This window comes from Amborella trichopoda, chromosome 6 (assembly GCF_054954075.1).
Source record: "Amborella trichopoda isolate Santa Cruz 75 chromosome 6, AtrichopodaSantaCruz75HAP2 v2.0, whole genome shotgun sequence".
Taxonomy (NCBI): Eukaryota; Viridiplantae; Streptophyta; class Magnoliopsida; order Amborellales; family Amborellaceae; genus Amborella; species Amborella trichopoda.
The window spans coordinates 1,000,884-1,028,427 of NC_142341.1; the positions used below are offsets into that span (position 1 = coordinate 1,000,884).

The following is a 27,544-nucleotide window of genomic DNA, read 5'->3' on the forward strand; positions in this document are numbered from 1 at the left end:
TTGGTCAGATAGAACAATTTTCTCATTTCTCACATCCTATATTTGTTCAGTTAATAACTAATGTTTCAAGCTGATACATTATAGAGAAACGAAAGAACATGGGGATAATAGTTCAAACATAAACAGTGTAAATCTGGATTTCTTCAATACATAAGCCCTGTTGATGTGGGCGACTTTAGAGCTAAAAGCTCAGATGCTTATTCTTCTCTCTCTAAAAATTGGGCTGCTTATTCCCATCGCTCCCCCTCTTCGCTCTCTAAATTAGATCGGCAACGCACTCTAGCTCTAGCAATCATTTAGTGCTATTAATTGCTCAACGACTCCAGGATCTGCAAGTGTGCTGGTGTCGCCGAGCTCATCTAACTGTCTCGAAGCAATCTTCCTAAGAATCCTCCTCATGATTTTCCCACTTCTTGTTTTCGGCAGGCCTGGGGCCCAATGTACTTTGTCAGGAGCTGCAAAGGCTCCAATCTGAAATTCAACAACACCCTCAAACATTAAGGTCTATGTACATATTTAGACGTCTACTTGTATATGTACAATTCGCTAGGACAGTTAGTTTAGGTTTTCTGGGACAAACTTCAAGGGTTCAAATTCTTGACCTCCCTCACCCAAATCAATTTTCTATCCATATGCCAAAAGCCTGAGGGAGGAGGGGGGTAGAGAGAGAGCTGCAAGAGAAAGTAAGCATACGCATGGAGAGAGAGCGAGAGAGGAGTTTACAGTTGATTGGTTGCACCAACATAACCGAAAAGGGCATAAAAACCAAGATTTGGAAAAACGAATTATTTGTAAGGGATTGTATCCAATAAGATAGCGTTCAAACACAAAGGTCACAAACACCACAAGCCATCAGATGTAAAATCGGATGCTGAGCTGTGTCATTTTTCTGTTCGAAGCTCAAGGAGACTTTTCACAGACTCCGAGCATGCTCAACAGTAGACCACCAGCCACCCTTTTTCAAATCTAAGGGTCAATTACAGATGATTGTGGCATTTGTTGTAGTAAGGGTAAAACCGTCTTACTGTACACTTCCCTTTTAGTAATCCATGGGGAATTTATGAAACAAGATTATGGGAGAAAAGAAAATAATACATAAATGGAAACGGTGACTTCCACTTCATGTGTTTGCAACCTAGCACCCTTTTTTAGCTTATTCCAACCACGTGTAGGGGTGAAGAGAGCAAAATCCAGGTTGCAAATATCAATATTAATGCCATTTTAGGTGCAACAATCATATTAAAAGGAGCATTACGATTAGACATTCCATATGGACAACTCTATCAATAATGAAATCGAGCAAATCAATTAGTATAACCTACCATGTCAAGAAAAGGCAGCAAGTTAGGAATAAACCTGATTTCGAACAGCTAATACGAGGCTCTTACGAAGTTCTTCACTGTAAGGTTCCCCTTCCACCAGAGTAACAAATGCATATAGACCTTGTCCTTTGACCTGTAAACATGGATGCAGAGACGATTAGAAGAGGAAGTTTGGAGGGACGAAAGCACTCTTTAGTTAATAACAATGGCTACCTCATGCTCCACTCCAACAACAGCAGCCTCTGCACATTTTGGGTGAGAAACAAGAGCTGACTCTACTTCTGCTGTGCCAATTCGGTGTCCACTGCATACACACAAATCATCATCATCATCATCATCATCCTGGCCTTATCCAATTATTTGGGGTCGGCTATACACAAATAATAAATAAAAAAATAAAAAAATAAAAAAATAAAAAATAGAAAACTTTAGGCCTCTCTCTCTATCTCTCTCTCTCTCTCTCTCTTCAAACACAACACAAATACACAATTCATCATCATCTGAGCCTTATCCCAAAACTAATTGGGGCCGTCTACACACACAAATACACAATTACAAGGAATAAATGCACACATATGATTTAAACTTAAGTATGCCTGTAAAAGTAAATATTAGGATGGGTAACATCTTGGGACACAAATTATCACAGCTGAGCCACCTACATATGCATGTAGTGTGCATGCGCACGCATGTGTGTATGTGCGTGCAAGAGAGATTACATTTGTCGCAAAAATGAAAGGGAGAGAAGGGAGGATTAGGGAAATTTATTAAAGCACACCTAAGAGTAGAACTATTTAATATTTCCTCCTATGTATGATTTGAAAAAAAGGGCAAACCCAGTACAACAATTGTTAAGAGGTACGAATTGATTCAAGTGGAAGGCTCAAAAAAAGCAAGGGATAGGCCCAAAAACACATGGTTGGACATACTGAGAGAAGGCATGAGGACTTATGGCCTCACTGAGGGTATGACCCTTAAAGAACAGAATGGTGTACCAGGACTCGTGTAGCCGATCCCAAATAGTTAAAAAAGGCTCGGATTATAATGATGAGGGATGATTTGATAAATTTCAAAACAAATAATGACATATCATTTGATGGACTATATGAAATCTGATCAAATATATGATGGGTTATTTGAAATTAGATAAAGAATTTCGGTGAGATGTTAAATAGTTCAACTTTTAGGTGTGGAATGGTAAATTTCCTGGGAAATTGCATACCCCTGCAGAACACATACCTAAAAGCATAAAAAAGGTAAAACAAATCCATAAGTACCTGACATTAATAACATCATCAACCCTCCCAGTGAGCCAATGGTAACCATCCTTATCTCTGATAAATGAAAAGATCAGCCAAAAGAGAACAGGAAAAAACACAAATTGACAAATGACAACTCCATATGGAACTCAAAACTGCATAATAACTAAGTATGAATCAGACTATAAAAAAACACTTGCTTTCTGATGGTACATGAGCCATGTTCATTGCAGACGGAGCTGAAAGCACATAATTGTAATGATTGTGAGCTGTAAACTCTCAGAACATACCTACTGCAACCATCACCGGTGAAATAATAGCCTGGAAATGGCTTAAAGTATGTTGTTTCATATCTTTCATGGTCACCATAAAGAGTTCTAAAAGCCCCAGGCCATGAATTCTTCACACACAGATATCCACTGCATTCACCTTCAATCTCAGTTCCTTTCTCATCCACTATGACAGGCTGCATAACAATTCCAATAGAAAAAGATGAGAACACGTCGTAATACAAAGAGGAACCTTTTTTACTGTTATGATCAAATCATCCTTCACATGATATGGTATGCAAACCTGGACCCCAAAGAACGGAAATGTGGCAGATCCAGGCTTCTGAGGCCAGGCACCTGGTAAAGGAGTAATCTGCATCAAATCCAAGCGTAAGCCATGAAAGTTTCCTAACAATTTTATAAATGCCAAAGATATTCTACTCCCTCAGGAGCATACTGTTAATTTACCATTCACCCAAAAAAAAATATTGTCTATTTACTCCCTCAGGTAAAACCCCACCTAAGATTAGTTTTAGAACCCCAAATGTTGGGGATATAACCTCTTCAACCTTTAGATTAACCTTAATGAATAAAAATCCCCTGATTCCACCCTCTAAGCACTTCAAAAAAATAATGTCTTAAGATTGAATAGAAATTGTCCAATTTTTAGGGGGTGAGATCTAAGTGTTAGAAAACTCAAATTTCAATTTTTTTTTTTTTTTGAGAATAATTGTCTAATGATTCTAAGGTGGTTACCACAATTTCAGATTGAAAAATCCTCCCAAGTAGGTCATCTGACCAAGGGAGTAGCTAAACTGTGCTCCTAAGGGACCATAGTATACATGCTCTATACAAATTTTTGTTCCAGCAGCATTATTTTATACAGATCTTTGCTCAAAGGACGAAAGAGTTGAGACCGCATTAGCCGAATCAGCAGAGTGAGAACTGACCATAAAGCCACCTGTCTCAGTTTGCCACCATGTGTCAGATATAGGGCTTCGTGCACCTCCAATCACATTGTAAAACCACCTAAAAGAGCAACCAGGATATTTCACACAGAACTTTAAGGGTAAATATCGACAACATACAGCGCCTAATATAAAAGAAAAACCAGAAAATTTTGAAGGTAAATCAGTATTTTGATGATGACACAAACCTCCATGCGCTAGGGTTTATTGGCTCGCCCACACTTCCAAGCACTCGTAAGGATTTTCTAGAGTAACGGGTAACAAACTGCAATGGCATAGAAGCATGCTCTTAATATTCTGGCTCTTATTCATGCCACATACGCTTTGCGCGTGTGGCATTTTGCATCAAATCCAAAAAATATAATTTAATAACTTAGAGATAACAAATATCAGCAAATGACTATAGAGGGTGCATAATGATTATTGCTTCTTAAGTTGAAAGTGAGGATCTCTCAAAATCTAAATTACAAAGATTTTCAATGGAAATAACATGTACACAGACATGATTAGGAAAATATCCCCTACAAATATGAATTTCTATTGAGTATCTCTATTGCATATCTCTCATACTATGTTTATCTCTCTCTCTCTCTCTTTGATTTCAATCAGAAGAAATTTAGTTTCCTATTCAAAATAGAGAGAATATAAGGAAAGCCAAGAGTTGGTCAGAGATGAGAGAAACACCCAATATGCTCTTTCATGCCCAACACCCGACTTTCCAAACTGTCTTACCCTGAACACACACTCTCTCTCTTTCCAAACTGTCCTACCCTGAACTCTCTCTCTCTCTCTCTCCCCTCACCTAGTTATACATGCATCAAATTGAGAGAAGGAAAAGGACAATTGGAGGCCCATGTTTTCCATATAGTGAAAGCAATAAACAGGAGGTATGCCTTGGAATCTTCTAAGAAAATAATGAAACATTTATAACAGACACCCAATAAATCCATTGGGGAGATATTCCTGATAGAGGAAAAACAAGTTTCTAATCAACAAAAATATCTACCGATATTCTTGGTAAAGTCTGTCCACCAGTAACCTTGTGCATATATATTAATGGCCCATCGAACTTGCATAGAAGTTCACCAAGAACAGAAAAATAATATTGACCACCTTGTAGGATCATTAAGGAAAGGTAATTATGGTTATAGAGAAACCCCTTCTAGATATGTTAAACATTATAATAGAAGTGCCAATAGAAAATCTTGCATCAGGTCAGTTCTATTGAAAAATCAAACTTGCTAGGAATCAAATGTAAGTAACTAGCCCAAGAGTAATTATGGTGCTTTAATGTAAAACTCCAGAACTAATTCATAAAAAGGATGTATAATCCTACCAAAACTAAAAACGCTTGCCAAGAAAACTAACTATAAGATAATAAATCAAAATAGATCCCTTGCCTCATCACCGTCCCTCATTAGAGACCGGATTAATGTTGGTGCTGTGTAGAATATTGTCACTTTGTATTTATCAACAATATCCCAGCAACGACCAGAATCAGGATAATTTGGTGCCTGCACATAAAACCAAAAGATAATGTCAACAAATGGAATTCGAAATCTTCAGTTAATAGATTTCCCTTTACAATAAGGGTAAGGAAGAACATTACCTAAATTACATAAAGAGACAAGTTAGAAACAAGAGGAAGAGAGATGCTATTATCATAGCAGAAAAATTATTGATACCATGAACAAAATAAGAAAATTCATTAACAAAGCTACATTCAAAAGATAAAAAGTACAATCTTGCAACATAATGTAGACATAAGCAACTGTTTTTTAGAACTCCAAAGAAGATCTCAGAGGTTAACTGGAATATCTATTTTAGATGTCCCAATGGAATCACGTTGCAAAGCAGCTATCAATGCCTCTAGGACACGCTATGAGCAAGTAAGAAAAACACCATAGTCAAACCTCCCAATGGTATATTTCATGAGAGTAAAATATCAGATTAATTTTATCACAAGAAGCCAACCCCAATTAGTGGGAAAAGGCTTTGATGATGATGATGAACTTTATCACAAGGAATTCAATGAACATGTGTATTTCAAAGTTAACAGTTTTCTCCCAAGGTCTGCCCATGTAACACCTGCATCATGTCTGATAAATGCATCAGGAAAATGTTGTTACAAGCCCAAACAAGTGAATGATCTTTTATAAATGGAAAGCTCCAAATTATTACCCCTTCGTAAACCACTACAGTGGCTCCATTCAATAATGGACCATACGTAACATAGCTGTGTCCGGTAATCCAACCACAATCAGCAGTACACCTGAAACATGGAAACGAGGCATGAGCTCTTAGTTCATCAATAATTCAAACCAGGATAATGAATCTCCAATGACATGTGACATATATACAATGTGAACTATTTAACTATAAATATGGGTTGAGAAATATGTATCACATCAATTATTGATCCAAGGATATCTTCAGATTGTTACAGCATAATAGACTGATGTATATGAGAGATGACCACCAAAAAATATTCATAGAGATATATGAGCAACAGCATGATCATTCATGCCACATCCCAGTCCTTGCAGTGTTCATGAACAACAGAATTTAGAAATATGTTTCCATCTGTAATGTTCAAGGATGAAGGCTGTTTCTGTAATTTGTAAGCAGACATTGAATGTGCACTATATGCACGTCCATGGAGCTGAGTATATGAAGAGAAGGCAGATAATGAGAGATTAAACAAATGACAAGAACAAAAACCAGAATAACACCAACGCACAGGCTGTATGTGCTCCTCAGTCAAATATCAGAGAAAAGATCAGGTATATATGGCTACACCATCTCTAAATACAAATTCAGAAAACTACTCCGAGCAATAGCTTGACAAGAAAACCTTAATTTCCCCGACTACTAACTTCAACAATAACAAGCGAAAAATCTATCTTATCGATGTCAAGAGAACAAGAACCTTTGTTTTCAGGGGGAGAGAGGTTTGTTTGCTGCAGATGTGAAGCAAATTAGGGTTGATTCTTCACAAATCAGCACCTTAATTCACAGAAAGTATAATCGACGACATGGAGAAAGAAGGGTAGAGAAGGAAGAAAAAATCACAAAAGCAAAGAGAAATTTACCTCCCAAATTTTATTAACTCAAATTTCTCCATAAAATAATAACTGATCTCCCCAAAAACATTTCAATAACAAGTATTTAAATAAACTCAAAACCCTAAAAAGTTCCTACAAAATCCTAGCTATCCATCCCCATCTAATCCTAGCCATCCATTATGAACTTAAAATAAATGACTAATTCTACAGTTAATAAAATTAGAAATAACAACTAAAATGAAAAACAATAAAAACATAATTTCTAACTTACTAAACCCCAATAACCTACAGTTGAAGAACACCAAAAATAAACCGTAAAATCCACAAATTATATCCATTAATCCCCTTAATTAAGATCCACATAGAAATCCATATCTGTCCATCTAGTGTCTGTGTCAATCTCCTCTGGTTGTGAGAAACTCATTCTCGAGTTTTAAAGAGGGGCTAAAATGAGATCTGCATCAAATCCACATCCTTATTTTGCATTCTTCTTGTTTTGGCTCTAAAAGTATGAATGGTAGCACGGCATAACCACAAGCGCCTACCCAGGGCATCAAATTGGAGGCCCCCTCCACAGGGCCAGCTAAAGCTCAATTTCGACTGGTGCTCCCTCTGAAATTCAGGCCCATCAGGAGTAGAGCCATCCTCAGAGACCACCTCAATACTAGTGTGGCTTTGGATTCCAAACATATTGGCCATGGCAACTCTATGCAGGCTGAGGTGGTAGCACTCTTGCAAGGGCTCAAGCTCATTCAACCTCTCAATCTACACTCCAATGTTGTAGAGGAAGATTCCAAGAACACCATTTCTTGGGCACAGGGACCGTCTTCTTCCGCCCCCTCCTTGGTTCCTGGCACAAATGTTTGACAAGATTGATTAACTTTGCAGGAATATGCTCGTCGTGTAGATGTATACTTGGAGGGAAGGAAACCAGGAAGTTGATGCTCTAGCGAAGGAAGCAGCTGCAATGGCTGGAAACTAGAAGACTTTCTTCGTTTTTTCTTGGTGTTTTGTATATAAAGTTGGGCACATAAAGGGGACGTCACTTGGTGTGAGCGCAAGAGCACGGGAGTCCCAAGAGCGGCTACTTTGTGCATAAAAAGCCAAAGGTTAGGAACGTTTCCATCTCACCCCTCTCGGGGCCCTACGTAAGCAGGACTAGCACCGGGTTACGGCCCTTATATAAAGTTGGGCACATCATGGTACGTCAAAAACATAAGCTCAAATAGGGCAAATAATAGAGGGGCGGCTTGAGATTGAAACAATGACCATAAACAAAATCAAAATAGTTTAATAATCATGCACTGATTGAGCAAAAACCAGGTCAAAATACACACTCCTATGGTCTGCTTCCAAACATAATACTATGATAATAAACTGAGTAACGAACGGTAAATCTGCTTGTTTGGTTTTGGGGGACAAACTTCAAGACTTCAAGCCCTTTAAGTCACTCACCCAAAAGGGGATGCTGGCCTCTAAAACAAAGTTTAAGGGACAAGGAACAAGGATTAAAGCTTATCAAGAACAATACACGCCCACGAGTCCCACATACCAATAGATATCAGTTGGCTTGTAATCAAACGCATATTTGAATGTTGTCGCGGTGTATATCATATAACCCCCTGTAGTATGCAAAACACCCTGCTCATGCATCAAAAATATTCAAATCTAGTAAGAAATCACTGTACCGTCACAAGATAAGGTATTAGATGGCATTGATTTTTCTTTGATAAGTGCTGCATGGTATTTTGTGACCCTATCTAAATGAACTTCACATGGTTAGTCACCTTTGGCTTCCCAGTGCTGCCGCTAGTGTACAGGAGAAAAAGTGGATCTTCTGCATCAACCCACTCAATGGTAGACACTGTTGAGTATTTTGGGATGATATCCTGAACCAGTTGATAGTTTTAAGTAAATAATATGGGAAAACAGAAAATCTTAACAAAAGAAACACCACTCTTCACTAGTTGAACAGTAAATATAAAAACTTTTGGTGCCACTGGAGATATGGTTGGCAAACTGAGAATATAAGATCACCCCACCTGCCACCAAAAATCCCTTCCCTCCTGCCATTTTGTTGATTCTCTATTCATGGCTGACTGATTCTCACAAGTAAGGCAAACATCTGCTCATAAAAAAAGGGGTTTTCTTGAGCATATCTGAATGATAAAATACTCATAACTAAAATAAGTGAGGTTATACCTATAGATAATTTATTGACTAAATAAACAATTAGATCCATAATCTATACATTTCACAACTCAAGAAATGGGACTGCCACTGTGCCAACAATTCCAAGATTGAAACTACAACCATACAGGAGGAGAATATTCAGGGATCAATTTTCATAAGAGAAATCAATTTTTAACGTCATCACATGGAATATCAGTGAGACTGATATTTATTAGAAGCTCATTGCAGGATTACTGCTTAATCACTCTCACCATCTAGTGCAACCAATGTTATTTTCACAACAATGGACCAGTCAGTTAACTCATTTTTTGTCAAACTGGATCCATGGATAGTCCAGCAAGGTCCTGCCCCTGTAACTTATTCATCAGGCCAACCAAGCACTAATATACTCAAACAACCAAGGCCAGCCTATGGCACGATTATTTAAATATTAAATAGGATGGTGCTCTTTTGAAGTGTAATAGTAGAGATAAGGTGATTCTGAGAGAAATATTATCTGTTAGAAGAAATAAGTCACCAATCGAGGTAGCCGATAAATGAAAGTCTAGTGCCATTTTAAATATAATAATAGCATATATTGGAAGTCTCAGAAGAGATTTTCATTATTAGAACTTGTGGATATTTTTCACCAAAGACAGAGGCAATGAGAAAAATAGAGATGATCTAACTAAAATGCTCAACTTAAATGTTTGCAGTGCTCTACAAGGACATGAAGACAACTTGGTGTTCCTGCTACTATGAAAAATATATGTTATATATAAAACATGAGCAGGTCGTGACTAGGTGTCAATCAAGAAATTCTTCTTAGGTTTGGAGTTTGGTTAGGATGGAGAATAAAGAGAAGTAAGTTAGGTTTGGATGGTGTACCTACAGTACCTACGTGTCCATCACTCATTACATAGGTCCATTCATTATTGCATATAAATGGACCTAATGCTAACAAAATAACATAGAAGTTGATCTTACGTGCCAAAGGGTGTATGATCTCTCACTACAAACTTCTACTAAGAACTCAATTTAAATGTTTTCTTTTTAAAATATACTTTTAAAAATAGATCCCCATATTTAGCATACATAAAATACTATTAATAAATATTTTTCTTGATGGATCAAGCATACAGTGTGTTCTTAAGGGTGCACTCACTTTAGAAAATATACTTTTACATCTTCCATGTGGGAGTGGTGTACAAGAATTAAATGAACATAAAAGGTGAATTTTCATTCTTCCAAAATAACCAATACTTTTATTGTAAAAGATAATACTCTCCATATCTTTAATAATATAATAATATACAAGTATAGAGTATTTTCTTTAATTTTTCATTCCATTGTTATTATTCTATTGCTATTATCAAATATACATGTATAGAGTATTTTCTTTAATTTTTCATTCTATTGCTATTATCAAATACACAAGTATATAGTATTTTCTTTAATTTTTCATTCCATTATTATTATCAAATTTATTCCTTATTAATGTTTACATAATAATTAAAATCATAAATATAATTTGCAATAACAAATTTTATGAAATAAACTAAAAAACGTTGTTATATCTATTATACTTTGAAATTCAAATTTTACTTAAAAGCTAAAATAAATTAAAATTTATAATTTGATATTAAGAATTATACTTTCACTTTGATAAAATATTTAACAACTTTAATATGAAACAAAATGTTTTATTTAAAAAAATTATGCACTCATGTTATAAATTTTACATTCATGTTATTTCCCATTATTTCATTCCAATCAATAAATAGCTCACACTTTAGTGGCATACTACATATGTTCATTATTGCATATACTATACAAAGGCCATAGGTGAGAAAATCCTAACAACACAACATAAAAGCTGATCTTATTTGACGAAGCGTGTATGATCTCTCACCACAAACTTTTACTAACAACTCAAAATTTATATTTTTCCTTTTTAAAATACATTTTTAAAAATAGATTCACACATGTAGCATACATAAAATACCATCGACAAATATTTTACTTAATGGATCAATTATACAGTGTGCTCTTATGGGTGCACTTTAGACAATATACTTTTACATCTTCCATCTTCCACGTGTTGGGGGAGTCGTGTACATCAATAAATGAACTAAAGTTAATTTTTAAAAAAATAAATGAACTAAAGTTAATTTTCACTCTTCCAAAATAGCCAATATCTTTATAGTAAAAGACAATACTCTCATTATCTTTAATAATATACAAGTATATGATATTTTCTTTAAGGAAAAAGTTTATATAAGGATGTTACCTTATAATGTAGAACTACGAATGCCCCTCAAAAATCCATCAAAAAAGGTAGTTTTAATGTTGAAAAACCCTTTGATTGATCATCTTGACATCGAAATGTATGACCATGAAAATTAAAAAGATTTTAAGCCTCAGAAATAGTGCATTTTACAACATATTATCTACACCGTCCATTTTCAAGACTTTCATATGTTTATAGATCTACTTGATTTTAACCACTTTTGAAATTTAAAATTTTATAATTAGATATAAAAATAGATTTTGAGATAATCCTAGTAACATTTTACATCAAAATTATAGACCATGATAAAATTTGAAGGGCACCGTACCTCTATGCCCACGGAGGCGTCCGTATGCCAACTGCACCCTTTCTTTAATTTGGCACTCTATTGTTATCATCAAATTTATTATTACTAGTTTTTATAAAATAATTAAAATAGTAAATATAACATGCAATTACAAATTTTATGCAATAAAATTAAGACAGGTCGTTATATCTATTACAAATTTTATGCAATAAAATTAAGATACGTCGTTATATCTATTATACTTTGAAAATTCAAAATTTTACTTTGGAAATTCAAAATTTTACTTAAAAGCCAAAAGAAATTGCAGTTTATAATTGTGGTATTAAAAATTATACTCTCACTTTGATAAAATATTTCACAAATTTAAAATAAAACAACATATTTGGCTTAAAAAATTACACTTATGTTACAAATTTTACATTCATGTTGTTTCCCACTAGTTCATTCAAAAGCTATTATTAACTTTATATAAAAATTATGAGTAATGATACTATGAGACCCTCCCACACCCATGTGAGTAGGACCCCAAAGGATCATCATTAAATTTTGATACAGATCCCTAGAAAAGTTATCAATAAACCCATTCACCCAAGTCCTACACCCATGAGATAACTTTTATAGAGATCTGTGTTGAAATTTAATGGTGATCCTTTGGGGCCCTACTCACATGGGTGTGGGAGGGTCTCATAGTATCATTACTCAAAAATTATTATTTATTAATTAACATACTTACTATGTTAATTTAAATATTTATTTAAAAAAAATAAATTTCTTATAGGAATAATATCAAAACATAAAAATATTAAAATTATTTAATAAATGAGCTTAAAATATAAACTAAACTTTATAATTGTAACTATAAATTATAATTTGTATTTATAAATATAGAATAAATTTTATAACTTTAAATATAAATAAAAATTATAATTGATAAATATCATAATTAATAAATTAGATTTGAATTATTAATATTAAATCATAAATAAAAATATTCTTCTTGCACAAAAGGTGCACATGAGATCACTCACCTTTTCATTTATTTACTTTAAACATTTTGGTGATCAAATTATTAGGTAATTTTTTTTAATCTTAGTTACCTATTTTATGACTTTATAGGTGCAATATCAAGATTAAAAAAAATATGAAGGAAGAAATGTTATGAAATGCAATTAAGGAAGGAAGCAAATTTCTTGAATTACAATATTAAAATCATGATTTTGTTTTATACCAGATCTAAATAAATTCTACATTCATGGTATTTTTCTTAAATAAATTCGACATAACTTTAGTGGGTGGCATGACATAGTGCCACAATGGAATTCATAATTCACTATAAAAAAATTGGTGTATTATATATATATATATATATATATATATATATATGGATTTTATATGAAATCCCTTGGATAATGAGATGGGAATACATTTTAAATGAAGATGATAATGATAGTGGGATTATATTCCAAATCTAGAAAGGCAAGTTTATGTCAAATGGTGGGATAATTTTACCTATATGTAACTTGAGAAAGAAAAAATTACTTTAAAAAAGATTGTCCTAATTAATCTAACCATCACTAACGAAGCCAATGAGTTAATGGACTATTTAAACCAAATAGACACTAAACAAATTTAAAAAACAGAGCTTAAAAAGCAGCTCTTGATGGCTTTGTGAGAAGAGGAAGACAAAATGTCTACCTCCCAAATAGATGATGAAGGGCAGAATGAAGAAGAATTTGATCCAGATATTCTGAACCTTTCACCTCACAAAACAATTAAAAAACTGTTCAAGATAAGGGACGGCCCGACTACAGTCTATCTAGGACACGTGTCCCAAACCATACCAAAAAAGGCATCAGAAAAACCGAAGAAATATGAATTTTCACGAGAAATTACTGTAGCAAGGGCCACTATCGTAATCACTGTAGCAGAGGTCACTGTAGCAATCACTGGTTACTATAGCATTTTTACTATTTGGCAGATTTCAAGTCCACCGACACCATTGTGCGGACTTCAAAGGCTTTCAAGTCCACCGACACTACTGTGCGGACTTCAAAGGCTTTCAAGTCTACCGACACTACTGTGTGGACTGAAAAAGATCTTAAGTCCACCGACCAGACGAGTCTATAAAAGGGAGCCACCCCTCTTGTTAAAGGCACCTCTAAGTCTCGTAATATTCTCTTCAGTTCTTCTCTTCTCTAAGGGATCACTCTTTCTCTCTCTCAATAATTTCTCTCTTAGTTTGTATATCTGGTGGTGTGTCCTCTTTCCTTGGTGTGTCCAACTTCTCTTTCTGCTTTGACAATTGTTCCTTATTATGTAAGTTTTCCCTGTTTTAATATAAGATAGTTGTCTTTAAATCCATCTTATTCTATTGTGTTGTCTTATCTTTTATTATATTGTAAACTTTCGCTTCAAATTTGGTATCAGAGCCTCAGGTTATTACAGTGGTTAACTATAAAATTTGACCCAAAAGAATTTAATATAATGCCAAAGATCTAAAGTCACAGTGACCCAAAAATCGCTATTAAGCATAGAAGGCGTTTGAAAGTGTAGGGATTGTTTCCGGTTGACTCAGGTCCAAGCTGTAATATTTATTCTAATGGCAAATTTTCTCATAACCCTATCTAAAAGATCGGCTTCTGCTAGTTCTAGTTCAAATATCTTACGCGTTAATAATAAGGATGAAATAATTATAAACAATATAGAAAAACAAAATCAAAATTGTAACATTCCAAAAGTTCCAATTCAGGATATTTTCAAAAAAGGAACTTTTGATTTCAGAAGTGACTTCTCAATTAAAACAATTGAAAAAATTATATCTGTCACGGAAACCCAAGACAGTTTCCAGCTTCTATCTAACAGAATGATAGAAGAGCAAAAAAAAAAAAATTTTAATTATCTGCATATCGGGTTGGTTCAAGTAGCGGTTAAGCCAATAACCAAAACAGGGTTAAATAACTTTGTCCTTCTCTGCCTCAGAGATAATTGGCATAGACATTTTATTGATTCCCTTTTAGGAATCGTAGAATCTGGTCTATGCAATGGTCCTATCTATTTTAACTGTTTTCCAAATTTTTCTATGGCACTATCAGATCCAAACCTTTTAAAAGTTTTAACTTTAAACCTAAAAACTCCAAGGTTTGATATGGATCCAGGACCCCAAAACCTTGCTTTTGTTCATACAATTTGTTATAAGGTTATGAATACCTAATGTCCAAATGCCAGACAAATGGATATGAAGGGATAAATAGTGTTCTTCCAAACAAATATAGAAAAATCTAATTTAGTGATACCTAAGACGGTAACATGGAATCAGATTAAATTACCTGAAAGATGGTCTCTCCACTCTGAAACCCAACCGAGAATTCTAGAAAATAGTGAACCTGAACAGATAGTTGAATATCCCGATGGTGAAATTGAAATACAATATCCATCATCAAGGAGAACAAGACTGAACATAACTAATGCCCTCCTAAGATACCTGCTAGAGTGTGTACCTCATTTGTTCCTACAACAGATTATGAACGATCCCATATTGATAGGATTGTATTAGAAGGTTTAAGAAAAACCTCTGAACAGATGCAACAAACTATGTATAGACTTCTGATTACTCTTCCGAACGAAAAGTTGAGCAAGAAGAGCCTACCTATTCAGATTTTGAATTTTGAATGAATGTCATTCAAAGACAAGAGGAATTTCAAATAGATAAAGAATGGTTAAAAAAGGATTTTAACTCTGATGAAAATAAAAAAATTAGAGAATGGTTTCTAAATGAGTTTGAAGGGAGACTCAGAGAAATTTTTCATGAAAAGTATAATAAGTTTTTGATAGAACATAAAAAGAATATTAAATTCTTTGGCTGACTTAGGTATATACTTAAGCAAAGAGGAATTACTATCCCGCAATTTCCTAAACAGGAAATTAATGTAGCTACAAAGACTTTTCAGACCTTTCATACAAGTGAGGGTAAAACAATAGAGGCAGTTCATCCACCTGAAACTGCTATTGTACTAAAAAGAGAAAAGGCTGATGCTAAGGCCACCCCTTTTAAAATGGAACAAAACAATAAAAACCAAGTTGCACAAGTAGAGGGTATAGCCTATGTTATAGAACAAAACAATTATACCAATCTTTTCCTTCAATTCTTTAGGGAACCAAACTACTAGAATTGAGAATATTCTCAACACTCAAAAATATGCTTCTAAAAAAGAGGAGAAAACCAAAGAAGCTCTATTATTCAAGCCTCCTCCCATGATTGAAGCAAGACAGTTTAACTTACAAGATATGAAAAAGAAAGAAGATAACCAAGAACTTGTGAATGAATTAGTTACGAAACTTTCAGATTTAAATATCTCTAACAAAGGAAAAGGAGTAAATGTTGTACAGGAAAATAATGACTATACTGATCAAGAAATAGTAGAAATGGAAATTTCTTTTAAAATAGAAAGCCTAGAAATAAATAAAATTGATTACGAAGGAAAACCAGGCCTTAGCCCAGACCAGAATATATTATCCTAGGCCTACTCTTGTAGACTTTCAAATTGAAGAAGACTTAATCTCTAGTTCAATATCCTATTCTAGAAAGTCTATAGTAAACTGGAACATCGATGGCTTTTCTGAAGCACAAGTGCTTGATTTAATGAAGCACATGACTATGCATGCTACTGCATGCAAAGCTAGTGGCAATAAGGACCACGAAATTGCTAAAGCTATTGTATGTGGATTTACTGGCTGGCTCCAAGGATGGTAGGATTTCCACTGAGACGAATCTGCCAGAAATCAAATTTTGAATGCTACTAAGAAATGGATGGTTAAAACAGAAATAGGCCCAGGGCAAGTCAAGTCCAAGAAACATTTGTAGATGAAGAAGATGCAATAAATACTTTAATCTATACAGTTACACCACGTTGTTGGAAGCACTGCTCTATTAGCCGTTCGATGTCTAACACTGTTCCATTTCAAATGGTATAAAGATGTCTTTTATTCAAAGCTATTATCAAGAGAAGATAGCAAAGCAGATCACTGAAAAGAAAAATTCATTTTCGGCCTTCCAAACCTTTTTGTTGAAAAGGTTAAAACAAGGCTTTAAAATAAGCACAATGGTATTATACCGTACTCCCAATATACACTTGCAGAATTATCGGCAGAAATTTGTGCGAAGGTCTTGCTCTCTGCACAGACCTTAAGCTTCGAAGGCAAATAGACAAGCAACGAATGACAAGGAAAAAAGAGCTTGGAGATTTTTGTGAACAGTTTGGTTATAATACCTTTCTACCATCTGGTTCACATCATAAAGAAAAATATCGAAGAGGTAGAAAGTATAAATCATTTTCAAAACGAGAAAATCCTTCCAGTAAGAAAAAGAAATTTTATAAAAAATTTGTAAAGGATTAATCCTTTAAACGAAAGCGAAAAAGAAAAATACTTGTTTGTTATATATATATATATATATATATATATATATATATATATAGGAAGATACTACAAACACCTAAAGGCGAAAATGAACAGTGATTTCGCCTACCCTCATCACCGTCCAAAGTTTATCGCAAGGTCACAATTGTCCATTAGTGTTTCATTTTTCACTTTTTTTTTTACGATCGGAATGACCTGAAATTTGGAGCCTGTGTTCATCAAAAATAGGCGAATCTACGAAAAATATCAAAAAAATATTTTATATGAAAGAAATTGACCAAAATACCCCTAAAGTTTTGGGGGTATTTTGGTTAAAAAAAATTGCATATTATTTTTTTATATTTTTATTAAGTGAGTCTCACTAAGATGTACACGCTCTCCAAATTTCAGATCATTCCCATTTGTAGAAAAAAAATAAAAAATGAAACACTAACGAACAATCGTGACCGAGCGAAGAACTTGGAGCGGTGAAGAGGGCAGACGAAATCACTGTTCATTTTCGCCTATAAGCGTTGGGAAGACTTTTCCATATATATATATATAGTAATGATTCTATAAAACCCTCCCCCACCCATATGTGTAGGACTCCAAAGGATCACCATTAAAGTTGGCACGAATATCTAGAAAACCAGTAAAACCATATGGATGTGGGACTTGACTTTTCTATAGATCCGTGCCAATTTAATGGTGATCCTTTAAGGTCCTACACACATGGGCGGGGGAGGGTCCTATAGGATCATTTCTCATATATATATATATATATATATATATATATATATATATATATATATATATATATATATATATATAAAACATAAAAATATCTAAATTGTTATATATATGTTGCAAATTATAAATTATACATATAGGAAAAAGCTGGGGTTAGCCCACTAGCTCATATGAACATATGAGCCCAACGGCTCAAATTGAATATGGGCCGATCTGACAATCACGGATGTCGGGTAATGCTTGAATTTTATTTTTTTTCTACAAATCCAAATCACTTGAAATTTTAGGTGTGTGTTCTTCTCATCAAGGCGCACCTAATAAAAATATCAAAAAAAATTTCCGAGGAAAACAAAATGACCAAAATACCCCCCAAAACTTTTCAAGGCATTTTGGTCAATTTATTTCATGTAAAATATTTTTTTAATATTTTTTCAAAGATTCACCTATTTTTTATGAAAAAAGCATAAAATTTCAAGTGATTTGGATTTGTAGAAAAATAAATAAAATTCAAACACTACCAGACATCCGTGATCGTCAAATCAGCCCAGATTCAATTTAGGCCGTTGGGCTCATATGTTCATATGAGCTAACGGGCTAGCCCCAGCTTTTTCCATACATATATGCAACGCATATATATACAAATACATATTTGTAACTGATAGCTAAGAACTTATAAATATTTAAATTATTTTGATAAGTTATAAAAATTATAATAAATTGTAACTTTTATTTGAAAAATTAATTAATACATCTAATGGACTTAAAAACATAACGTCAATTACAGATAAACCTACAATATAGTCTAGCAAGACCACCGTGAAAAACTTCTATTTTTTTCTTCTACGCAATTAAAGCATTAAACTCCCCTATTAGTTTGTAATGCACATGCCCCTTTCAAATATATAATGAAATACAATATTCATTTTAAATAAATTCTACATTCATGTTGACTTCTTTGAAATAAATTTGACACAAGTTAAGCGGGTAACACAATATAGCGCCAACATAAAAATGACACATTGCACTACTACAAGATTAATTGAAAACAAACCTATAATATAATCTAGCAAGATCATAATAAAGAACTTCCAATTTATAATTTTAAAGCAATCTAATGAACATGTCCCTTTAAACTCTATAATGAAACAATATGTCCACTTTAAATAAATTCTACATTGATGTTAATTACTTTAAAATGAATTTCATAAGTCAAGTAGGAAGTAGTACAACACAGTGGCACCACAAAAATGACACTTTCCATTGCTCAAATCAGTGGCTTACTTAAGATTAGTACTTCTTTAAAATAATAACACAACTTGTGCGAGAAACACAATATAGTGCCACCACAAAAATGACATGTTGTATTGTTCTAAACAATAGCTTACTTAATATTAATATTAACTTTAAATCTTAATAAATTATTTATTCCTTTATAAGTATAATATCAACTTATCAATCAAATTATAAAATTACTAAGTTACATATGTTCTGACTCAATTTAAGTCACATAGTCGTTCTTACAAGTTCCTATAGTAGGAAACTTTCACTATTACTTTTTTCTTAGTATCTCTAGAGCCACTTATAGTTGACACCGAAACTCATCACACAAATTGAGTTGGCAACACAACAAATCAGCACCATAAACATAACGCTCTTAAAATGTAGAATTAAGGTGCACTTAAAAAATCCATTGTAAAAGACTATTTTTAAGTTGGAAAAACCGTCTAATTGATTATCTCCTCTCTAATTGATTATCTCCACATCGAGATGTATGAATGTGAAAAAGAAAAAAGATTTTGTGTCTCAAAAATAGTGCATCTTGCAACATATTATCCGAACCATCCAATTTCAATACCTTCATGTGTTTATAGATCTACTTAATTTGAACCATTTTTTTAGTCTAAAATTTTATAATTAGAGATGAAAATAGATTCTCAGAACATCCTATGCATTTTTTACGCCAAAATTACATCTTATGATAAAATTTGATGGTGCACCTTACTTTGATGGTTTATGGTTGCAACCTTATGTAAACCACACCCTTAATAGAAAAACCTTATAATTTATTTCAAGAAAAATCAAATCACGTGCGGAGCACGTGAATTCCACTAGTAATTATAATCCTTACATATGCATTGAGCTGGACCACTTTCTGCATTAGAAGTTCAAATCATGATATCTAATGCAATATGAATAAAATTAGAGTCTAAAGACGTATTATTCTCTTTCTTAAGATGGACAATAACTTGACATTAATCAAAATCATTTCATCTTTAATCTCATATTTACGAAATCAATGTTTTAAACCCTGGAGTTGGGTCAGGACTTGCTAGGGTCAGCCGGCCAGGTCTCAACAATACTCGACCAAGTTTGGTGTCAATTTGTGGATGGCCAAACTGGGCAGCAATCCCTGGGAGGGCGCCCAGCAACCACCCCTGAGCGACCGCCCAGGGCTTGCGCCCGGCCTAGGGGCGAAAATTTATTTTATTTTTTTATTGCATTGATTTTTTTTTTTTTAAATATAAAGGATTTAAAGGATGGGTTTTAGGTTCATTTCAAACCTAAACCCACAAGAACCCATTTTAGAGAGAAATAAACCTCAAGAAAACTAAATTTTGTGGCTTTCATAAGATCGAAGTGTTTCTCAAAGTTACAGAAAACGGATCCAAATATCACCCAGGCAGATTTGATTTAATTTTGGAGATTTATAATCCTATTAGAGGGTGTTTTTTATTATTCTAGCACCAGAAAACATCTCAAAGGTGGGAATATGGAGTTCGAGGTGCAAAATTTTATTTCTTAGATTGCTTATATTATTTTGAGATGTCTTCTTCAGGATCTAGTCGAAGTGGAGATCCGGGTTGGCAATGTGGATATAACTTGAATCCAAATGACAAAAATTGTATTAGATGCAATTTTTGTGAAAAAGATACGAAAGGGGTTATAAACCCGTTTAAGAAATATCTTAACGATATTAAAGGGGACTTTTTTTTTTTCTTTTTTTTTATAACAAAAGAAATTTTTATATTAAGGGGGATGTTGCCCCTTATAAAAATATTCCTGAAGCCATTAGAGAGGAGATTAAGCAATATATGAGTTCTGTAAAATAAAAACATAAAAAAAATCGTTGTCATTTGAATAGGTCTATTTCTGCTACTTCTAGAAGAAGTGATCCAGGTTGAAAGTATGGTCATAACCCAAAAACAAATGATAAAAATTGTACAAGGTGCAATTTTTGTGACAAAGATACTAATGGAAGTATTAACCGATTCAAGAAACATCTTGCCGGTATTAAAGGGAATGTTACTTTTTGTAAAAAGGTTCCTGAAGCTATTTGGGATGAGATTAGACAACTTCTGAATTTAAAAGAACCAGAAAATGATGAAAATGAGCCTTGTTCTGTGGAAATATCTTCTCCAGGTTCTTTTAAAAGTGGTGATCCGAGTTGGAAGTATGGTTATAACCCGAATCCGAATGACAAAAATCGTATTAAATGTAATTATTGTGGAAAAGATACTAATGGGGCATTTATCGGTTTAAAAAACACCTTGCTAGCATTAAGGAGGATGTTGCCCCGTGTAAAAATGTTCCTAAGACTACCAAGGAGGAAATTATACAATATTTGAGTTCAGAGAAGCACAAAAAGATAGAAAAGTGTAGAGTAGCCAAGACTCCTAGGGCCTCATCTGCACATACTAGTAAGATGGAGATAAAAGAAGATGAGGAGGAAGAGACAGATTCAGAAGAAACAGCAGAGCACGAGCGTTATATTGAAGAGAGAGACGACACTGATGATGATGGCTTCGATTCTGACACATATGATGAAGCTTGCCCTATTCCTTCTGGTAAGGATGATGATGATGATGATGATCATGATAATGATGACTGAAGAGTGAAGATTCTTGGTGTTGATTATTGACTGTTGACTGTTGTATTGACTATTGTGTCCTAGATTGTCTATTTTCTGAATTTCTGTATATTATTTTTTCTTATTTCTAGTTTCTAGTTCTACTATCTAACTTTTGTGTGTACAGTCTACAGTGTATTAGACTATCAGTGTATGCTTGTATGGTTTTACTGTTTGAGCATTGTATGAAAATATGGATTATGGTATTATGGATTATCAAAATTCTCTTATCGACTTCTATCTTTTTTTTTAACTGGGATTATGGCTATACCCTCAGTCACACCGTGAGTCCCTCTATCAAGGGCCAGAACTTGGGCCGCCCAGGTTCTGGGCGCCCGCCTAGGCGCTGGGCAGCCTGGACCCCCATGGTCGCCTGGGTTCCGCCTAGCACTTTTTGAAACACTGTTTATGCACAAACTCCGTCTTGAGGTAAAAGTGTTATGCACAACTCCTTCCAAAAATTCAGTATTATTGCGAATACACAAGTATTGAAAAGTTGTCAACATAAGACTCTTCACATATTATATCATTTAATGATAACTAATCGCACATATCAGTTGAGTGTGAACATACTAGGTGTTCAAATCTGGTAAGAAATATATACCTACAGATGTCCCATTCTTCGATGATTCGACCAGAGCGGAATCAACAATGTCTTTGAGATAGATGATTTTTGAACCCCTACGAACTGCGTTGCACGTTATGATGACTTTTGGTTTGCAGTCTATAATTCTTTGCGCAAGAGATTCTGCAGAAAATCCAGCAAATACCACCTAAAAAGGTAAAATTAAGAGGTGAGCAATGGGATGTGACTTAAATCCCAGTAAAATATCACAGAGGTATCACCATACATGCATTTGCATAATTCATGTCCAGATACAAATTACAAGCATTTCAAGAAAATAATGTACATATATGGTCAAGCGCAACCGAGTATGCCTGAATATGGCCTTGAGTTTTCGAGCCACGCCAAGCAAAGAGAAAAGGCAAGTCCCCCATCTTTTTCTTTTTCTTTTTTGTCAAAAAATTTATGCTCCAGTGTGTGTATGTTCCTTCAGGTAAAAACCTAATCTAGGAGCATACCCCAAATTTAGGGATGTGACCTCCTCAACCTAGCAATCAACCTCAAAAAGAAAAAATTGCATACATAAAAAAAAATTACAAACATTTATATGTTTCTTAAAAGAAGTGTCCTAAGATTGAATGAGGACACTCCAAGTTTTGGAGCAGATCCAAGTGTTCAAAAACTCAAAATCTGATATTTTTTTGGACAATGATCATCTAGTGATACTATTGGATGCCAAAAATTTCGATCAAAAAATTACTCCTAATAAGTCTTTTGCCCTAGGGAGTAGTGCACAGTATGATCCCATGGGAGCATCTTTTGGAGTACCACATTTTATTGAATCATGGTATATCTTCTAAAGGCATTAATTGAAGGAAAAGTATTTCATGTGGCAGGGGGACAAACTTCCATGTAAGTGTCCCCCAAACACATCAAACATTCATCTTAAAAATGGATGTGAAAAAATGTGGCCCCACCAAACCTAAAATGGACGGTGTTAAAAACACCTCAAAAAATACCTTCTTTTTTTAATTCATGTTCACCATGGCTGAGGGTCTCAACCCCAAGAGATGGATTTTGGAGCGAAAACTCATGCAAATAGATGAGTTGATTGACTCATCAAAACCTTACCTTTAACTGAAAGAATTAATATATTATGTCTATGAAACAGACTTTGATTCATATATCAATAATCTTAGTATATAATATTGTCAAAACATTGAAACATTAAGAAATATAAATCATAGCAGTATATAACATTCTCAGAACAGTGAAATATCCAAACAGTCTCATATATTAATAATATTAATATATTATATTATTAAGACATGTAAATCAATATCAAATATCAATAATATTGATATACTATATTATTAAGACATGTAAATCATATCTATACTTAGCATTTGGAGGGTATTGATTCTTGGCACGTATATTAACACTGAATTTTTTGGGGCCCCATAAAAAAAATTTCATTATTGGAGATTCCATTTTAATTAAATTAAATAAAGAGATAAAAATTTCTTCCTCTGGTATTAACTAGATATCAAAAATAAATAAACAGAACTCTTTAATATTACTTCACGTGTCAGATTTCCCAAATCTCGTTGAAACTCATCCTCTATTTCTCCTAATTTGCTATTATTCATTTTTATACATACTTAAATTATTTTAATATTTTAATATTAAAAAAAAAAAAAACTCAAGTTTTCCTAGAATCAACTGAAGCACCAAAGCGCTTCTTTGTCCTGACCAAACTGAAGAAACCTCGAAAGCAAACAAATGTTGAGATTGGATAGAATCTTTTCTGTCTTTTTTTTTGGGCCTTTGATTTTATTTTTATTTTTTTGTTGTTTTTTTTTTGGGGGGGGGGGGGGGGGGGGGATGAAGGGGTGGGGGTCGATCAGTAGGGCTAGGGTCCCCTACCCGTGATAAAAATGGAAGTCAAGACATCATGTTGTGGCACCCAAAACCCTGACCACCTATACTTTGATTTCATGCCCACATTGAATAGAACCTCATTACAAGCAAGTGAAAAAGGAGAAATAAAACAAATTTCAGATACAAAACTTGACATTAAAACAACGCAATGACGAGTAATTGCACATACTGAATGAACAGCTCCAATGCGCGCACATGCCAGCATTGCAATGGGTAACTCTGCAAGCATGGGTAAATAGATAGCAACCGCATCTCCCTTTCTTACTCCAATGTCTCTCAAGTAATTGGCTAACTGTTCATGGAAGAAATAAAAGATCTCGTAAACATCATGTCAAGATTAAAAGGGTAAAATTTATGGGGAGGGGAACCTGGTTCTAATTTAATTACCAGATAGGTACAGGTCAATAGTGCTGATGCATTAAGAAAATTAAATGGTTCACTTTACCTGGCAAACTTTCTCCAACAGTTGGCTGTATGTCAAATTCCCATCTTGACCAGGCTCATTGCCTTCCCAATATATAGCAATCTGTCCACCATTTCCAGCTTGGATGTGTCTATCCAGTGCGTTATAGCATATGTTTGTTCTGCCACCTTTGAACCACTGGTCAGAATTAAAAGTTAATATATGCTTTTCCAGCTCAAAGCATGCCATATACGGCACCACTCTAAAACTAGACGATTCAAGATATTACAAACTCAACCTACACTAGACCATCATGTGGGGGCTTCAGAGTTCAGGCCATTCAATATAGCAATACCATGCGACCAGGATTCAAAATTAAACACAACAGTACTAAATCTGTACAGTGATATAAATAAAATAGATTCACAAGAAATAAGGATATAATCGTTCACTGTTTATCGGTACCATCCGGTTTATGCTCAAAAGGTCACATCAAGATATATAAGCTTGATAATTCTCTTTGAGAGATTCAGAAAGGTGTTCTTAGTTCTATAAGCCAAAAAGAAACTCCAAAAACATGGCAAAAGCTGTAAGTGCAGAGCAAATTTAAGCAGATTTTTACTTTGAATGCTCTAGTACTTTAATGATCAAAAAAGGAAAAAGCATTTCATCAAACATTGTGCCACATCAATGGGAAAAATCTCTAATAAAATAAAATGTATATCGATCATTTAAATAATAAAATGTATATCGATCATTTAAATACTCGAAAATGCAGAATGGTCCTAGATTTTGAAACTTTAATCTGCTTGAAAAGGACTTAACTATTGATGATCAACCTAATTATTAATTATTAAAATTTGATATTTCATTATCACTCACTAATCATTAATTATGTGTCAAAGTTTGGAAACAGGGATTAAAAAATGCATCATATAAAAAAAACAAAAAAAAGAAACATCACAAATAGCTGAACCTATTGTTTTCCCAACAAAAAACTTGATCCGTATAGATATGAAACATGCGCTAAACATGATTGCTTTTGTTCATCTCTATATCTATGCCAACTTTACTATGTCCATTTCTATGACAATTTTGAATTTATAAATACCAAAAAGCAGTTCAAAAAAGACAAAGAAATACTGAAAGTGGATATTCTCCATTGTGATTTTAATGCTTAGCTTGCTTACCTCAATATTCACAGTCCCTTTACGAATGTCCATATTCTCTGAGAAGACTTTCTCCCCCCATTTAACTTCCCAATAAAACTTTGAAGCTATATCAGACCAGAAACCGGCCGGATCTTCAATGGATCGCTTGTACATGGACATATACTGATCCAGAGCCAAAGAGAAGTATAAGAAATTAACATTTCAAATGTGAAAGAAAAACCATTACAATGACACAGAGATCACAGATTTTTTGAAGTTTGTCTGAGTTTAAAAAAAAGGTTTGCCAAAAAGTTTCTGACTTTGACTTCAGAATTTGGCCTTTTCAGAAAATTGCACCTTTTTAAACTTTGATAGGATATTCTGCGAGAGCCAAGTTAATTTTCAAATTTTTCAGAGCATGTCCAGCATTCCTCCAAATTTGAAAAATCCTCAATTCATAATAACTGTTCCATTGAGATGCAAATTTAAGGAACCCTCCATCCTTAATCACTGAATCGAATGGTACCATGAAATCAACCTAAAAACTCCTAAAATTCAAAGCAATAAGAGCAAAAGAAAGCTCATTTCTCTATCAAAAATCACCTGCTCCGGCGATGAAACCAGCGCTTGACTAGTAAACTCCTGACTTGGAAAAACCAGATCATCCTCCTCAGAAGCAAGAGATTCACCAAGAATAACAGCGTTCAAGTGAGATATCTTTCCAGCGCCAGAAGGCAGGGTCGCCATTGATTCCACATGCCTAAGATGACCAGACGTCACAACGCCTTTTGCATTCCTAGAACCCAAAGGCGACGCCATTGAACCAGAAGAGCGCCTTCCACCTAGACAGAGAAAGCGACCCGCACCAGAAGAAGAAGAGCCCGATTGAGGAGAGAGAAACAAAGAGCTAGGTTGATGAGAGAGAAAGTCAACCGCACCAGAAGAAGAACAACACGAAGACAAAGGACTCGATCGAGGAGAGACAAACGAAGAGTTTAAATCAGGAGATAGACACAAAGAGCTGGAATGAGGAAAGAGAACCGAAGAGCTCGATTGATGAGAGAGAGAATCATGGACCGCACCAAAAGAAGAACAAGGAAAACAATGAGGAGAGAGAAAAAAAGAGCTCGGTTGATGAGAGAGAAACAAAGGAGAGAGAGCTTTTATAGAAAACGCTGGAATCGAAGAGAGAGGATGAGGAATTGCAGAGAGGCGGAAAGAGAAAATCGGGGAACCACAAATTGCGAGTTGGTACGATTGGAAAATAGCCATCTCATATTGAAAAAAAAAAAAAAGCACCTTGCTTACCCGTGAAGCTGAGTAAAAGATAAGTGAAAATGGAAAACAAACAAAAAAAAAAACAGAAACAGACCAAATCACATGTACTATAAATAAAAGGAAAAGAGTAAACTTAGAAAAATATAAATAAATAAAAGTATATTTTAGAATAGAGAAAAATAATATTGGGAATGGATATAGCTGAAGATATTAGGGGACAAGTAAAAGTGATTATTTGAGTTGACTAAATTGGTTTTCCAAATCAATAAGGAAATAAAATAAAGTTTATCCAATTAAGAAGTCTAAAATTGGGTGGCAAATTCAATATAATAAGAGTAGTACGATTAAATAAAAATAGATATGTAATTGACAGTTGCAGGGTTTCCTTGAAGGAAGTGCATGAGAAGGGAAGAGAGAGAATGGCTTTCTTGTGACGGAGTTGCGTGGACGGTGTGGATTTTTATTTTATTTTTTCCGTTAGAACCTATGATAGGCAACGCTGC

General features: G+C 34.2%; 1 protein-coding gene across 2 annotated transcripts; it reads right to left on the reverse strand.

Annotated features, from left to right (window-relative positions):
• ACS (acetyl-CoA synthetase) lies at positions 1–27,013 on the reverse strand. Of its 2 annotated transcripts, none has more exons than XM_006844668.4 (18): positions 26,367–27,013; positions 25,803–25,946; positions 24,655–24,810; positions 24,379–24,501; positions 22,308–22,476; positions 8,926–9,008; positions 8,671–8,772; positions 8,436–8,524; positions 6,000–6,090; positions 5,219–5,332; positions 4,007–4,083; positions 3,801–3,879; positions 3,155–3,223; positions 2,872–3,047; positions 2,600–2,656; positions 1,536–1,626; positions 1,357–1,455; positions 1–471 (listed from the first exon to the last, which is right to left on the reverse strand). In XM_006844668.4, exons 1-18 carry the CDS (start codon positions 26,580–26,582, stop codon positions 286–288), a joined length of 2,121 nt encoding a protein of 706 aa, XP_006844731.3. In that variant the 5' UTR covers positions 26,583–27,013; the 3' UTR covers positions 1–285. The 2 variants fall into 2 exon arrangements, with proteins under 2 accessions (XP_006844731.3, XP_020522942.2); XM_020667283.2 differs by having other exon boundaries at positions 414–471; positions 1,323–1,455.
• Positions 27,014–27,544: the final 531 nt, after the last annotated feature.

Coding starts and splice junctions, on each gene's coding strand:
- ACS (XM_006844668.4), bottom strand. CDS start 26,582: ATGGCGTCGCCTTTGGGTTCTAGGAATGCAAAAGGCGTTGTGACGTCT. Junction 4,084..5,218: donor TAATGAGGGACGGTGATGAG/GCAAGGGATCTA, acceptor ATGCCATTGCAG/TTTGTTACCCGTTACTCTAG. Junction 3,048..3,154: donor TTCCGTTCTTTGGGGTCCAG/GTTTGCATACCA, acceptor ATTGTTATGCAG/CCTGTCATAGTGGATGAGAA.